The sequence below is a fragment of the Sipha flava genome, unplaced genomic scaffold, assembly GCF_003268045.1.
Source record: "Sipha flava isolate LNK unplaced genomic scaffold, YSA_version1 49_pilon_pilon, whole genome shotgun sequence".
In the NCBI taxonomy this organism is placed as follows: Eukaryota; Metazoa; Arthropoda; class Insecta; order Hemiptera; family Aphididae; genus Sipha; species Sipha flava.
The window spans coordinates 188,891-205,101 of record NW_020273360.1 but is presented as its reverse complement, the minus strand read 5'-3'; the positions used below and the strand labels follow the sequence as shown (position 1 = coordinate 205,101).

The 16,211-nt window shown below is 37.9% G+C and overlaps 1 protein-coding gene across 3 annotated transcripts in view; it reads left to right on the top strand.

The window, feature by feature from the left end:
• Nucleotides 1-16,211, top strand: part of LOC112690267 (fasciclin-2-like) — a 128,694-nt gene that overhangs the window by 99,763 nt on the left and 12,720 nt on the right. For all 3 annotated transcript variants that reach the window (XM_025564240.1, XM_025564238.1, XM_025564239.1), the window contains exons 2-10: nt 7,095-7,263; nt 7,923-8,080; nt 8,224-8,489; nt 9,121-9,518; nt 11,969-12,125; nt 12,821-13,187; nt 13,656-13,784; nt 13,883-14,157; nt 14,295-14,484. In XM_025564240.1, the coding sequence (XP_025420025.1) occupies nt 7,095-7,263; nt 7,923-8,080; nt 8,224-8,489; nt 9,121-9,518; nt 11,969-12,125; nt 12,821-13,187; nt 13,656-13,784; nt 13,883-14,157; nt 14,295-14,484 (2,109 nt within the window). The remainder of the gene's footprint in view (nt 1-7,094; nt 7,264-7,922; nt 8,081-8,223; nt 8,490-9,120; nt 9,519-11,968; nt 12,126-12,820; nt 13,188-13,655; nt 13,785-13,882; nt 14,158-14,294; nt 14,485-16,211) is intronic.

The window sequence follows — 16,211 nt, the reverse complement described above, 5'->3', positions numbered from 1 at the left end:
TTCAATCATATCACATTTAATACGGGCCGAAAGTCTTAATCAAACTTTGAACAGGGGCCCATAATGGGACGTGCGCAACGAGAGGTAGATAATATATATATAGCCGTGCATATAAGTACACACGTGTCATTCGTGAGTACGGTATGGTAGAAATATCACGTACATCTATGAGGCCCGTGGGGTCGTCTAAAGCTTTACCCGCTGAAGTTGGAGCGGGGATGATGCGCTAAAACCTTCTTTCAGCTATGTTTCAAAGTCCCTCGTTTCGTTTGTGAACCAGGCACGACGAATCTAATCGAAATTTAATTCTATTTTAATTGCATGTATGAGTATGACCTGTAATATTATGCAAACATTTATACATGCATACAATTAATATGTACACATACGTGAATGGTAAGATGTTCGCACCATCCCTGCAGTATTATCGAATAGCTATAGCTTTTCGATAGGGATAAGTCACACTTGAAACGTTATTGGTCACCTCTCACCCAAACTCATCCCCGGTGTCACGGAATCGTACATCTATGTAATGCGCAAGGAAATTCTGCGTTTGATGCGGACCAATGGTTCAAAAAAAATTCGATTAGTCCTACTAGAACAGGATACCGATATACATGCGCACGTATGTGTGTATGTGTGTGTGTGTGTGTGTGTACGAACGCGAGGAATGCGTACGGCCCATGAGCAATTAGCATACACGTCCCGCGGGGGTGGTTTCGTGGCACTACTTTCCCCTTCACGATTCAATCTTCGATACCGGGTACTTAGTCGATTATCGTCGTAATGCGCAGTATAAACGTCCATAAATCGTAGTAACGAAAACGGTGTATAAATATAATTCGTGTTCCTCTGAGTACCATGCAATGCCGTAGAGAGTCAATATAAAATATAAATATGGTGTGCGACTTCGGTAAATTGTTTAAAAATGATACCCTGCTTTCGAAATAAGTGGTAAGACCGCAAGTTGGTTTTAACGACGTTTTCATGAGCTCCGACCACTTAGGACGGCCAGTGCCGTATTTATTTAAAAAGAGGGTGGCCACGGGGTCGGTTATTCGATACGCGATTTCGTTCTAACGATAACCATTCTTACGTTATCATACTATAATATTATTGTCGCCGTACGTCACGTTACAATCATTATTACTACGGCCATCCGTCCTCGCACCTCGCGAAGACTCCCCCGCAGATGCCGGTGGAAACCTGACCCTCTCCTAAGGGCTCGAAGCCTCCGGCGCCGCTTTGTTCCCGTTTGTGTGCCTTCCGGAGCGCAATTTTTCTTCTCGCCCGCCGCAATATCGGATTTCCAAGCTCTGCGCCGATACATGCACCCGTCACACCACACCCCGCCTTCACGCGAGTCTCATTTACACCCGTCGGAATGTGACAATAATTTATGCTAGACCCGCGACGACGGTGCAATATGTGTCGCCCGTGGTTAATAGAAACGCTGTCGATTTCTCATTGCGCGGTAAAACGAGATAAAAGTGCAATTTTCTCCGTGATTAGCTTTATACTCGGCGTATCTCGCGAACAACGCTTCCGCCCAACGGAACGTACTCGCAAAGCTCAAACGAAATTGAATCACGTAAATCACTACGTACGTGTGTATTCGAGTAATCAACCGTCAGAGGTGCTGTACACGTGTAAACGTATAGTACAGGTCATATTTCCATTATACCTTCGACTTCGTATTTGAATAAACCATGGAACTGAGTTAGTATTATGTAAACGATGTTCGCCATTGAATGTGCGCAGAGCACGCCTGATTCATGGTCTGTCTGCTGCTCAGGCATACAGTTGTTTTATCGAAAGTACAATCTGTGTGGTGTAAACGTCATTGTTTCTGTGCGTTCGTTTAATCTACCCGGAGCGTTATGCAACAGAAACGGATTCAGTTAAAAATTCGCGATCGTCGCATTATTTATGTTTTTAAACTATATTTACGTGATACGTTCAAGTTTTTTGTAAGTATTGCTGTGTAAACCGGTTTTTCGAAAAAATATAAATAAAACGTGATTTATTCAAGGGTGAGTCTGACGTGGATTACGTCGTAGTTGTGTGTATCATCATATTTCAGCAACGATACCCGACTAACGCGATTGGTGTGCATTTATAAATGAAAGTCTGTTTTCGAATAGAAAATCCCTATGTTTAAAACACACATACCGTGAAATGTGTTCTGTAAATTACGTTCCCTATTTATGATTTATAACGCATTTATAATTTTAATTTTGATCTAGCCCGAACTTGCTCTGTTCCTGAAATTTTAATTTACATAGTTAACTAAACGCTGAGACGACGAAAACGATGTTCACTGTACAAATACACAATTCGACACATTGATTACTTCACATCTTTGTGACATTAATACGTGATTTTTTAAAATTTATATTAATTCCTACACATTTTAGGGGTGTTAAAAAGTATCCAGGAATCTATTACCTATTATTAGGCTTGGAAAACTAAATATTGTATGTCAATAATACATTATATTTCACTTAAAGCAACATTAAATATTGTATTCTCCTATTGTAATATTGTAACTTTTTTACACCGACTGAACATGTATATTCTGGTTTTTTTCACACGATTAAGTCCGTCTTGAATACATTTTTACATTTTTTCCCCACATTAAAATTAGAATAATTTTAATTCGACATACGCGAAACAACTAAGCTAAAAATGTTTATGCGTCCCTAGGTTATACTTCAGTTTTATTACTTGGTGCATTTGGTGTTTGCAACTTAGCCTCCGAGCTCGACAAATTAAATAACTTTTGATTAATTGAGTGGGATCCGGGGATAGCTTATTTGTTTCGCTGAATAAAAGATGTACACGTTCCTGATGTTCATCGCATGTTTTAAACTAATGATAATGAATTATTATTTTGCAGCTCTTTTAGTACCTATATTTAGATCGAAATTCTTTAATGAAAGTTGTTTATTATATCTGTTTCGAACTTATACTATGTTTTTCTGGTTGAAGTGTTAAAATCTTTAAACTTTTTAAAAAATTATTTTCATTTAAATGTAATCATTGCATTTCGTTGAAGTTTCATTAAAATTATTGGATTGGAATTGGAAACATTTAAGTCAGAATATAATACGTATTTTTATTTATAAATATATATATTATTATTTTTCATTCTACGGTGTTCGATGAATGTGAAAAGTAGGATCGCGAAAAGCTTAGTCATTAATTTTTTTCCTCGTTGGACAAGGTCCTTCAAACGTCACCGTTTCAATCCAAAAACGAAACCAACAACTGAACATTTTCGTCTATTTGTGTGGCGTGTATTGAATATAACAATACGGGTCATGAGGATACACTATACCGAGGAATACCCTATTACTCCATACATAATGCTCACTGTTGTCCAAAAATCAATTAAAAACCTTTTGTCTCAAAGTTTTTCCATCGGTATGCTTTCTATTTTGCCAATAGAAATATCATCTATCTGTGCACAATGGCTGAGGCTCACACAAATGCCAGACTAATTGCTGTCAGCTAAAATCACTATAATAGTATGGTCTGTTATTTTCATCTAAAAGGGGAAACTAGAGAGAAGATTACTTGCGACTTAATTGCTGGTTATATTCGAGGTGGTTTAATTTTCCACAAAGAAGTCAAAAATACCTTCTACAACACCAAATAGCACGTTCCACGATTCCAGATGTTTTCGTAATACACGTGGCTTTTTTTAAATTTATAATATATAGAGAATTAACGGTCTTCTGCAACTCCTCTTACTTAACGGTTTATATTTATATAGGTACCTTAAATCCAATTTAGTATTCGGTCAGCTGATGATAAACTATTATCTTAAATTAGAATTTGTTTTCGAAACTTCCTTTTTTTTTTTTTTCAACCGACCAACTTTATATTATTTGTCTCGGTCATCGAAGCGTATAAAATGTTCTTCTCCCCTTAACGACGACTCTCGTCACTTGAACGTCCTCGAGAAATGCTTTTCACCCTCGTTTCCTTATTGCGTTTTGAAAGTTTTTAATTAAACGGTACAATATTGCTAACAAACCATACACGAGACGAAATTATCAAAATGTAATTATGGAACTCAACGTTATTATAATATGAATAGCATTCAGTAATTTCTCAACTGGCGTAAACTCAAAGCCTTCGGATAATATATAAGTTTTTTTCTTAATAAAATGAAGAATATGTGAGTATTTAAATAAAAAATGTATTAAAGTGCTCAGTGGATATACTCATAGTCGTATCAGAATTTTCTTTTTTCTTATCCGATATACCATTAAAATCTCTCGCCCAATGAATTCTCTCACTATTGCAGTACCACAGTATGTTTGCGACCCTATGTCAAATAAATTAATGGTGTCTGCGGAAGAATGTGTAGGACGTGGAAAAATGACCAAAATCCAAAATATGTGAAATACGACCATATCTCACGTTTATACGAGTAACTTCAAAACGAATAAATGTGTATGCAATTAAATGTTCAAACTAGTTATATCATTCATTATATAATATACATTTAAATTCAGTGCTGGTGTAGCTTTACATTCAGACTGAATCAACAAAAATAATTTTTTGCTAAATATAATTATTTGGATCCCAACAAAAATCAACAATGTGTATAATGTAAATTTTAATATTATATTAAAATTACGAGATTATTATATTATTAATAATAGTAAATGCAATTCGTAAAAGAATAATGTTGTGCGTGATTCTACGTATAGTAATATACATCTATATCAGTGTGTCATTGAAATTTATCGGCTCTATTTTCGAATGTTCAACTGTTTCATGTTTGTAAATTCGAACGACCCCATTTATATATATATATATATATATATGTGTGTGTGTTGTCTTGGGTCGTTGGGTACGTTATTACTTGTTTGGTTTGGGTGGTTTGGTTATATCTGTCTCACTGTTCGCGCTATGTTACACACGCTGAAAGTGGTAAAATATTTCCCGGACAAAGTGATCTGACCCCCCCGGATGTGCGTCCACAAGGTATATACACACAACGATTTTCGATATATCGGCGAGCCAATATACGGCCTCGACCTCTGTAATGTGTACACGCGTTTATATTACTTTGCGGAACGACTACAGATAAACGCCGCTAGTCTTCGTTGGACGATAAGCGGGTACTGTGTGTCCTGAGGTGAGACGACGACGCGGAGTTGTTGTTTTATGGAGTATACCTTTATTATTTCCGAGCTTCGGCAGGGCTGTGACGGTGGCGGACATGTAGCCCGAGTCGGTCGATGGTGGTGGAAAGGAACGGCCGAGAAGGAACGGAGGTGAGGGTTTGGTCGGAGGTAGGCACTTAATTGTGTATTGCACTCTCCCTTGGTGCGCGCGTACAAACGCCGACCGACCCTGCCGCCGTCGGGTGTCTAACACGGCAAATCCGGATGCCAATAAAACATCTAGCCGAGAAACCAAACGACCTCGGGGCAAATTAATTTAAAACCCCTGCGCCGCGTCTCTGCAGTGTTGCCGCGCGTACATTGCGGTCCAGTGGGAAATTGCGGTGGAGTCATGTTTTTGCGCGTGTGCGTGTGTTAACGTCGTGCACGCCACCCTTAAAAAGGGAATTGTTGTGTAAACAAGGTAACTAATTCAAAGGGTGTCGGTCCCTTACACGTGCATCGACGAGTGGACGACCGTGGCGGTACCCGCGACGTTAGCTGAGCTCAACGCCGTAAACCGACCGTGGGGAAGCAATTATTATTGTATACGTACAGACGCGGGTGGGTGGTAGGTTATTTTCTTTTTTAAATTATCACCTTGCCAATGAATTCTCCGCCCCTTCGAGTTCGCCGCGGCGGTAATGGTTTGTCGGTATTACTTATAACCACGCGTCGGTTTCACGATACGAAACTGTCATACTGTTTACATAATCATACCAAGGGGGTGCGTGTACGTGGCACTTCGCTGTTCGACGGATTGAAAATATTTAGTATAGGTGCGCATAATGTTAGCAACACGTACTTGCAGTTCGATTGTTTAAATTCGTCAAAGCGCATTGATTATTTTAATACTGTTGCGTGTAAAATATGATCATTGATTTATTTCCATCTCATATATGATTTTCATTAAACTAACACAGTGATGTCCGATAAAAATAACGCCTTTAATTATTATTTATACTTACGATATAGCTGTTGTATGATAAATATAATAGAGGCGAAGAAAATAAAAATGAAATTGTATGACATTGAAAAGGCCCATTGAAAGTAAATCCTGTTGAAAAGTCAAATTACTATGACACGCACGTAAATAATGGAGTTTTTAGATTATATTTATATGGCTTCTGCAGATTTATTTTTTTTCACAAAGAAACCATTTCGTGCTCATTTGTTAAACGATCATTTTTTTATGTATTCAATTCAAAGATTGATAAAGGGTAAGTGCTGTTGCCCGGATCAGAATTTTAATTTATGTTCATTTCCAATATCTGCCAAAGTGTGGTTTTTGGTAAAATCACCTGATTCTATTTTTCCGTTAAAATAAATCTATTTCCGTTATGAAACAATGATTTTTGTCTTATTATAAGTACTTGATTATAACCATTGTAGGAAATATTTTTCATTAATACGAGGTCTCAAATACTCATATGATTATTATATTATTATATAATATTATATTATTATATTATTATTATCATATTATTATTCGCAGCTGGACGAAATTTAATTTTTAAAATTGTTTTATGTTTGACGCTACATTACCTCGGTTTGGATGAATAAAAAAAATTACGTGATAGATTTTCTTTTGTCTGTGATAAATTACATTTTTTAAATAAAACCTGAAGAATTACGATGTTTAAAATAAAAAATAAAATTAATTTGTCCAAGTATAAATGGTTTGGCGAATGAATTGGTGAATGAATCGAAATCACGTCGCATTGTATTGAAAAGAAAAAAAAGTCCATTACTAACTCAGAAAAGGTCAACTCTTAGCACAACGCGTAAGACAGAGAATCAATGATCATCTGTACAAAACTCTTTTATCCTTTTGTGGCGTGCAGTAATAATTAATTAATTTCTAATGCGACGAATCACTAAGATGTATAGTTTTTTATTTTATTTTTTCAGATATCGCAGCGAAAGAACCTACTCTGATCATTAGACCGACACAGCCAAAACAAACCAAACCGATTGGCTCATCGTTGATACTCAACTGTCAGCCAGACGTGGACCAACCAGAATTCATTACGAATCTGAAATGGCTAGATCCGATGAACAGGACAATCGATCAAACACCGTGAGTATTGCATAATATTATTCGCAAAACTCATCGTATTCTGCAGTTAAATATGCGACTAGTGTGTTGCCCACACGCCTAAATAACACTAATTATAAATATATACACAAGTACACACACAGGCATATATATATATGCATTTAAGTGCACGCCAACAGCATTCGATAAATTAACTCTCATCACATAATGTATTAGGTACACTGCGAGTACGTACATTATACGTGCGTCATTGTAGAAATGGGTTATATTTCCTCGTACGCTCAGACATCTTCAACGAGTACGTTTTAATTTATACCGTTCGTATAACTTTGTATTGTTGTGTTGTTTGCGAATCCTGGGTAAATCTCCCTGCAGACATTTTCAATTCGTATTCGATTGCATATATGAGGGTGAAAAGATACATATGCCATAAACAACATTCGTGCGAGCACGTGCATGCATGCATGCGTGCGTGTGGGTGTGTTTGTGTTGAGAATAATATATATATATATATATATATATATGTGTGTGTGTGTGTGTGTGTGTGTTACTATTTTTCCCCAAAGTTGTGAAATCAATACGGACACCCACCGTTGTTACAATTAAAATGTCATCGGGCCACGGCTATCTAACTTGCTTATTTATTTATTTTATAAAAATACATTAAACCCTTATTGCAGAACTGCCGGTGCGCACGTGACCACCATGGTCACTTCCAGTAACAATCTGGGCCTGGTAATAACTGGTCTCACAGAAGCGGATGTCGGCACGTACACGTGCACCGCCATGTACTCCAATTCGGAATATCTGGTTCGCAGCGTGGTCGTAGACAGTTTCAGTAAGTCTTTTTTACGACACCGACGCCACTGTTCATTATGTTACGTTATACTGACATTATTTTTTTCGTTTTTTACTTAATTATTACGCGCACTCGGGTTGAGGGATTATTATTATCAATATTTTTTTCTGTTTTTCTTTTAGACGACATTACATGGGTAGACGCTCCCACCGAACAGTATCCAATCGCCGGCTCCAGTTACAAAGTCCGGTGCAAGGTCAAGGCTGACCCCGCTCCGTTGATCGACTGGTACAAGCAAGACGCTAGGATCCAGGACGGAAACGGATTCGTCAAGGACATTGACGGTCTGTTGATTCAAAACGTCACCGCTGAAGATGATGGTATCTATAAATGTCGGGCCATCGTGTTAGACACGGGAAGTATTCTCGACCGGGATATCAGAGTTGAGGTACGTAGTTATTACACGGTGCACGGTATAACAATGCAGCGACGTTTAACGGGATTTCACTTGTGAATAAAACGCGTCCTGAATTTTTGATAAAATCGCATACGCTTATTGCAGTTAGGCGTAACTCGTGCAAATGTCGATCCCGCGAAAATCCTGCTCATCCTGGTTCGATTTGATTGATCCCGTAAGAAGTACCGAGACGCGATATAATATTTTTTTAACCGTCGGTTGGTTTGCTGCTCTTCTTTTCCGTTTTTTTCGGTTACTAGCCACTTCTTTTTCAGTGATGCTCATGCGTCGTTTTAGTATTGCGAGGAAGTGGGGCCCGGGTTTCAGGTAGGTGTTTTCCGTTCAACCGTAGAACAGTTACGTGTGTCCAACACCCGGTTATTCCGCGATGTCAAAGTTCATCCCGGCATATTTCCGCCACGGGACTCAACGCGCCCAGTGGCCGAGTCGACGAACCTTTGGACGCGGCTTCAGGTGCTACCGATCTCGACTAAACCGTTCCGCCGTTGTCCCATCATCGCGTTCAGAACTATCGTCGACCGGTACCGGTGAACGCGCGATTCATTGTAGGGCGCGTGCGCTAACGGCCGACCGAATCCTGTACGTGTACCGAATGTTACAGGTTCACATCCCGCCCACATTCGCACCGGATCAAGTGTCGCAACTGGAAGTGGTTGAGGGTGACATGGCCAGCGTCCGGTGTGCGGCCAACGGCAAACCGGAACCGAAGGTCACGTGGATCCAGATGCCGGAGCAACGGGACCTGAGCGAGGGCACCGAGAGGTACTCGGTGAACAAGGTGACGGGCGTGTTAAACCTGAACAAGATCAGCCGCACGGACAACGGTCAGTTCAAGTGCGTGGCCAGCAACGCAGCCGGTCTCATCGAACGCATGGTGAAGGTGATCGTGCTCATCAAGCCCCAGGTGCTGGACGTGACCAACGTGTCCGTGCCGATTGACAATGTGGCCAAGATCACATGTACTGCAAACGGAAATCCGTTACCTTCGATCATGTTCAGGTGAAATTTAATATTATCATTGCATTAATACGCGTAATGATGGTGGTTTGCTGCGATAACGGTAAATCTCATTGCGTTTGCAATGTGCTTCCCCTCAATGATCTATATATAATATTATCATTATCGATATTTTTTTCTTTTAATCCGTCCGTTCAAATTTCATCTCGGCGTTCGAAAACTATAAAAATAATAAAGTCTCTGCAACCAATATCCGAGTGATTACCGAATCGCAATAAAAAGTATCGATATTTATGACTATAAAATATTAGAAATAGGAATTGTTCTATTCTATAGATTTTTCGTTTTGTTTGTATTGTACGTGATTTAAAATGTCCTATGCACAGGTGGACAGCATAATGATATAAATACCTAAGCGCAACTCCGGTATGTTTTTCTATTTATTGGCATAGTGTTCGGCCATGATTAAATGTGTATCGGACGTAATATATTTATCCGTTAAAAACAATTCAGTTCACGCGATCGTTTCGATTATTTCATTGGCACCCACCCTTGCCCTGAAAAATTCATAGTGAACACTGCAGTAATTCGTTGTCAACAAGTGCGTGCGCGATTACGTTTACATAGTTTTTGTATTTCCGTAAATCACCGCAACAAACCGCGAACACAATTGATAATACCTTTAATGAGTTAATATTTAATTAAGAAATAATGGTTGTCGGAGACATTTGACGTTAGGGGTACCAAAACATATATAAGGTTATAGTTAGTTAGATGTGTTTATTTAATTTGATTAGTTGAAGAATATTATATTGTTTGTAAGGAGTTTTGATCGGTTTAATTACTAGTTATTACCTAACTTTAACGGTAAACGGGAACTTTAGAAACCACAACAAGTAATTTACCAACTGTAAACACGACAACGCGGAAAAGGGTATATTAAGTGATCTCTAGCTATATCCCGTTTCCGTTAATCAGTATAAAATAATTTATAATTTATTGTAAACCTTTTTTTTCAAAGGAAGTAACGATTACAATATAAAACATATGGATAGATTAAATAAAATTATAGAGTACGCATTTTTTTTTTTTTTTTATTCTGGGTTTGTAACACTTATTTTATTTTCGATACAATCTGGTATTATTTTGTGCAAATGTTTAGCCAGTACAATTGATGATCTGAAATGTATGGATCGTTTCCAGTGTGCTGCGCAACAACGTAATACAAATAAGATTTTGAAATAGAAATAAATGTAAACTATTCATAAACAAATATTGAAATTCTCAGTACGTGATATCAACAATAAAATCTATTATATTTACTTAAATATATTTATTTTTACAATTTCTAAGGCCTTATGAAAATTCGTAAACAATAATAAAAATAAATATATCATATAATTATTGCGGTTCTATCAATTCACCCGAATCGAAATTTCGTAGTCCAAACTTATTCAGTGTGTTACGTACGAGTAAACATGAACGAGTCTTTAAACGTTTTCAATTTAGTTAATTCAATTTGATTCTAACTTTTATAATAAATAAAGATCGTATTCCGTTATGAATTTCTTGCGAATCGTGTAGTTATAACAAGAAACTTTTACGTTCTAAATACATATTATGTTCTCCCCCTTACCGTTTTTTTTTCTTTGCATTATGAATGTGTCACAGTCCAATTAAAAAGAAAAACATATTTATGAACTGTAAGCATTAAAAGTTTTAAGAGGAGAAAAGAAAGTGTGTGATGCGTACGGAAATAAGTTAAAATATAAAGAATAATCGTGCCGTTTCTTCGTAGTAGTAATGCCAATTGAAAATTCTGTACGAATTTATGTTTGAGGTGTTTGCAAAACAAAAGTCAATACTTATCCCGATCCGTGGTGTATGTGTAAATGTTTAAACAGTAAAACCATGTACGAAACGCGTATCACCCGAAGACGACGACCAAACGCCACGGTTTTCGCACGCATTTTAAGCTTATTATGATAAATAACAGAATTGGGCCCGCCTACTTTTTTGTACTCCTATCTAGAATTGCAGCCTGATTATTAAACGTCCGAGTATAACCCATATCGGCATTAACCAATATAGTTATAGGTATTAGGTACTTATTTTATTGTATTGGTTTTCAGTCGTAAAATTAAATTACCTATATAAAATAAATATGTTAACTGTCGATTTTAATGATCCATTTTTTTTTTTTTTTTTTTTTTTACTTCCTTTCCTCTAGCCTGTCAGATTTTTTAAGGTTTTATAAAATGGCCCTCATCGAGTTACTTCGAGTTGCTCATGGTCTTATATAGAACATTACCGTTACGGTGCACGATAGTGACTTCAATGATTTTTAACGGTTTCGTATCGCGAACGGTGACATTAACGCGTGCATTCACGGCGCAGGGTTTTAACGCGCATTAACAATAAACGCGCGCGCGTATCGACTACAATATTTAACCATAATCGTGATCGTAACACTAAATTCTAACTAATTGCAGGAGAGTGGGCACGAACGTTGTCATAAAATCAGGAATCAACGACTATCGCATTAGCGTGGAACACGACACGGCGAGGGACCAGGCGACGGCCACTCTTGTGATTAAACACCTGAACCGCACCGACGACGGACTGTACACGTGCATCGCATCGAACAAGGTAAACGCACGTGTATACGTATATGTTGTATACAAAGGTGTGCGCGAACAGTATTTCGAATATTGTTGGCCACGCCATCTTATCAATTATTAAAACGCCAACGCGCTGCTAATCGAAACTAAGAGCTTTGTGCGCTGCCCGGAGAAATATTAGCGCACGTGTAGCGTCGTTACGCGTGTACAATTCGTTTACATTTTATTAGTAAACCGTGTCTCGAGACGGACGCATCGGCTACATCGTGCGACACCTGTTTCGGACGGAGACGTTGGGGTTCCGTTGTGTACCGAAGTAAATTACTATTGCCAACCGGAAGGTGAAAATAAAACACGAACGAGGCCAATTTATTTAATTATATTATTCCCTAATTGTATTACTAAAATGTTTGAAAAACAAAAAATCACCATGTTAAACATAATTTACCGATCGTCAATAAAACGGAACGAAACAGATTATGTATTTTTTACTAAGCATTTTACAATCGATTTGAAAAATGAAATTATTGTACGGAATCAAGGTAATACGTCGACGGACTAGTTGTGTCTGGCTTCCGCTAGATGCTACGGGTAGATCGTCTAAAACGGAATTTTATTTCTTTCGTTTTAATTGCACGCGTATCCCTATATATTATTTTTCATACCGGGCACTTAAGTGTTTATGTTTTTCCTCCTAACCGTTTTCGCGTTTCGTCTGCGCAGGGCGGCGAAGCTTCGAAAAACGGACATCTGACCGTGGAATTCCCGCCCGAGTTTCCCAGCAACATGGTCAAAGAAATGTGGACGTGGAACAGGATGCCAGTGAACTTGTCGTGCGTGTCCGAGTCGCTGCCCAACGCGTCCATCTCGTGGCTGCTGAACAACCGTCTGATCGAAGACGATATGAACGTGCAGAAGTTCGGTAAGGGCCCGTACAGCAACCTGCTGGTGACGCCGGTCGATCCGCGATACTATGGCGTGTACAAGTGTCTGGCCAAGAACATACACGGCGAGAACAGCGCGCTCATCACGTTGCGAGAAGCGCACAGACCGTCCAAAGTATCCCAAGCCAAATTCGACGTCGTGACCGGTAAGATACCAAAAATTTTCGTAGTTTTTTTCGTTTTGATTTTTCAACGATATTCGATATCTATTCGAGTTCAAATGTTTTCCGGTCTGAAATGTCCACTTGAAACGTCGTGTGTAAAGCGTGACACATTTGCCACGTTCTCATTAGTTCCCTTAACCTTTTGGTATTCTGATCTGTACAATTATTTTGCGTCACGCGAATAGAAATTTCAACACGACATTATTTTTACCGTATCTTGACCATATCCGGCTAATGTTTCGGATTTTAATTACGTAACGTAATGGTGTACGGTGAACAACCGAGTTCCACTCAAAAGCGTTTTTCGAGTTCAACGTGGTACCGTCGAATTACTTTCAAACGTAATATCATCCGGTCAAACCAATCCTGCATACTTAAAATGCTATTTTTCATTTTTATTTTTTTGCCATTATTCGTCACCAATAACGTTGTTTTCGTCACATGTTGCAGCCACGACTATTTCGTTCAGTTTCGTGGGCCCGACTGACACGGGAGGTATTAGAATCAAAGCGTACGCTGTCCAATACAAGGAGATGTCGCAGACATGGGAAGAAGCCCGTAACAAATCGTGGCCAGTGGGTAAGTGTGTTACTAATTTATAATTTTTATCTCGCATTCACCGCACGTACGCGTCGTGCACAACGTCGTAATAACTACTCACTAACTGATCACTTCAGATACGCCTTACATACTGGAAAATCTAGAAGCGCACAGAACCTATCAGTTTCGGTTCGCCGCCATCAACGACGTGGGGACCAGCGAATGGGGACCCTTGGAACAGCGCACCATGCCCAAGAGATCTGCGCCCGAGGAACCGAAAATATTAGTGAACAAGGACGTGTACACGGAAGACTACATCAACTCACCGTACGGAAACAGCTACGAAGTGAACTGGAAAATACCTGCCGACAACGGAGAGCCCATTGACCACTACAACGTAAATTATTGCGTGGTAAGTGATTTTGTTCTTTTTATTTTTTCTTGTCCGGCGCCTTACCACCCCCGATGGCTGATTTCGCTAATACTCTCTCTCTCTCTCTCGTATTCTATCATATGACATATGTGTGATCGAATACCGGTTCGTTTCAGATCGATAAAATAAACACAATGTGGACGACTAGGAGGGACTCGTGTAAAAACGAGCAACTCAGATTCCAGGACAGGACGGCATTCCTGATGAACAATCTAAACGCCAACACGTTTTACAAAGTAGAAGTCAGAGCCCACAACGAAATCGGATACAGTGTACCATCGGAACTTGTCTTTAAAACTGCAGCTGGTAAGTACATAGTTTTCAAAAGTATAGGTTAACCTATATGATGTTTACGAAACAAATAGTTGGCACGGTGTTTAAATATAATTAAAACATTTTCGTTTATAAATTATATATTTATTTATTTATCGACTCAATCACGCCGATAAAAATTTCCAACTGAGCGGTTTAAATACTTAAAAAGACTTAAAAAAGACTTAAATATGATACTAATTAAATTAATTAGTTATTCGATCGTAACAATTAGAAACGTTTCACGGACAATTTAAAATTTGTCAAAACTTTAATCCAACTCTTATTTTTCACAGTCTCTATAGTTTTTGAAAACGTTGTAAAAACTAATTAGTGTAATATAGTCTTACATAGTTATATACTGTACTCCAAGCATCTCTACTATGCTACAGTTTGGTATTGTTTACTATTCCTAATTAACGAAGTTTACCTCTACGTCACTAAAAAAAAAAAAAAATAAAGTTGCAACACAACAATGTAAACACAAACATACGTACATAAGTATATGTCGTACTCTTTGTAATTCTCGTACGCCATCTCCGCAAAACGCATTACGAATTACAATACAATACAGCGTACATATATATGTTTGAGTAAAAGGTTTAAACATTTCATTCTGTGATTGGTGATTGTAATCTAGGTGGTACTTAATTAAAAGAAATGTGTGTGAAATTTGTGTGCTGTTTTTAATTTTAATTTTTTTTTTTTTTTAATTATTTGTATTATTTGTGCTGTTTTTATTGGTAGAGCTTCAAACGATTTATTCTCTTTGGCAAACGGGATGTCCGCTATTTCTAACTGCATGTATTGGGTTTATTTAAATAATATTACTTTTTTCTTTTTTTTTTTTACTGTATTTATATTTTATACATAATAAATATTTATGTTATTAATATATTGCTACGTGTATTTACGGTATAGTTAAGTTTTTCATTTATAACAATCGACGTATTTCTTTTAAAGTAGTGCAAACGCCTTATCGATGTACCCCATACCCATACGAAATTACATTAATGTTATGTTTATGTTAAATTTATATTTAATTTATGTTTATATTGACCGCGTAAATCCTTCGAATTAATAATGCCTTTTTTTCATAATAGGACCTATTTGTTTGTAGACATGACGTATGTGTTGAACGACAAACTTGCAGTACCCTCGGTTTAAATATGTTTAAGATAAGAGTGATGGAGAAAAAATAAAATAAACGTTATAATAACAGTGATGAAAATACAGACACGTAAATGAGTAAAAGTTTATGGTAAAACCTTTTGTCGTCATTAGTTAAATTTCGAAACGTACCTTATAACGTTCACGTTCTACACCGCTGCGTCCGCTAGTCGTTCTTTAGACGATAAAGAAAATGTGTAATAAAATAGCTACTAGGGAAGAGTGTGCATGTATATGTATACGCCTTTAGTGAATTTCTCGACCAAAACCTTGTTTTTTAAAACCGACGATGCATGCCGGGAAAGTGTTGAGAGCATCGAGTGTATGGTATGCGTATATTTTTATTGCCTACCACTCTGCCGCAACAACTAGCTCTAATTTTTTTTCCAAAGGTCTCCGGCAGAAAATGTACCTGACTTTTCTTTTTTTTTCTTTTTTTTGTGCTTCTCGAGACAATGTCATCGTCTCTCCGAATCATGGCTTCCCTTGACACTATACATAATATTATGAGTGTAAGTTTTACATATAGTTCGTACGAGTTTCTCGCTGCT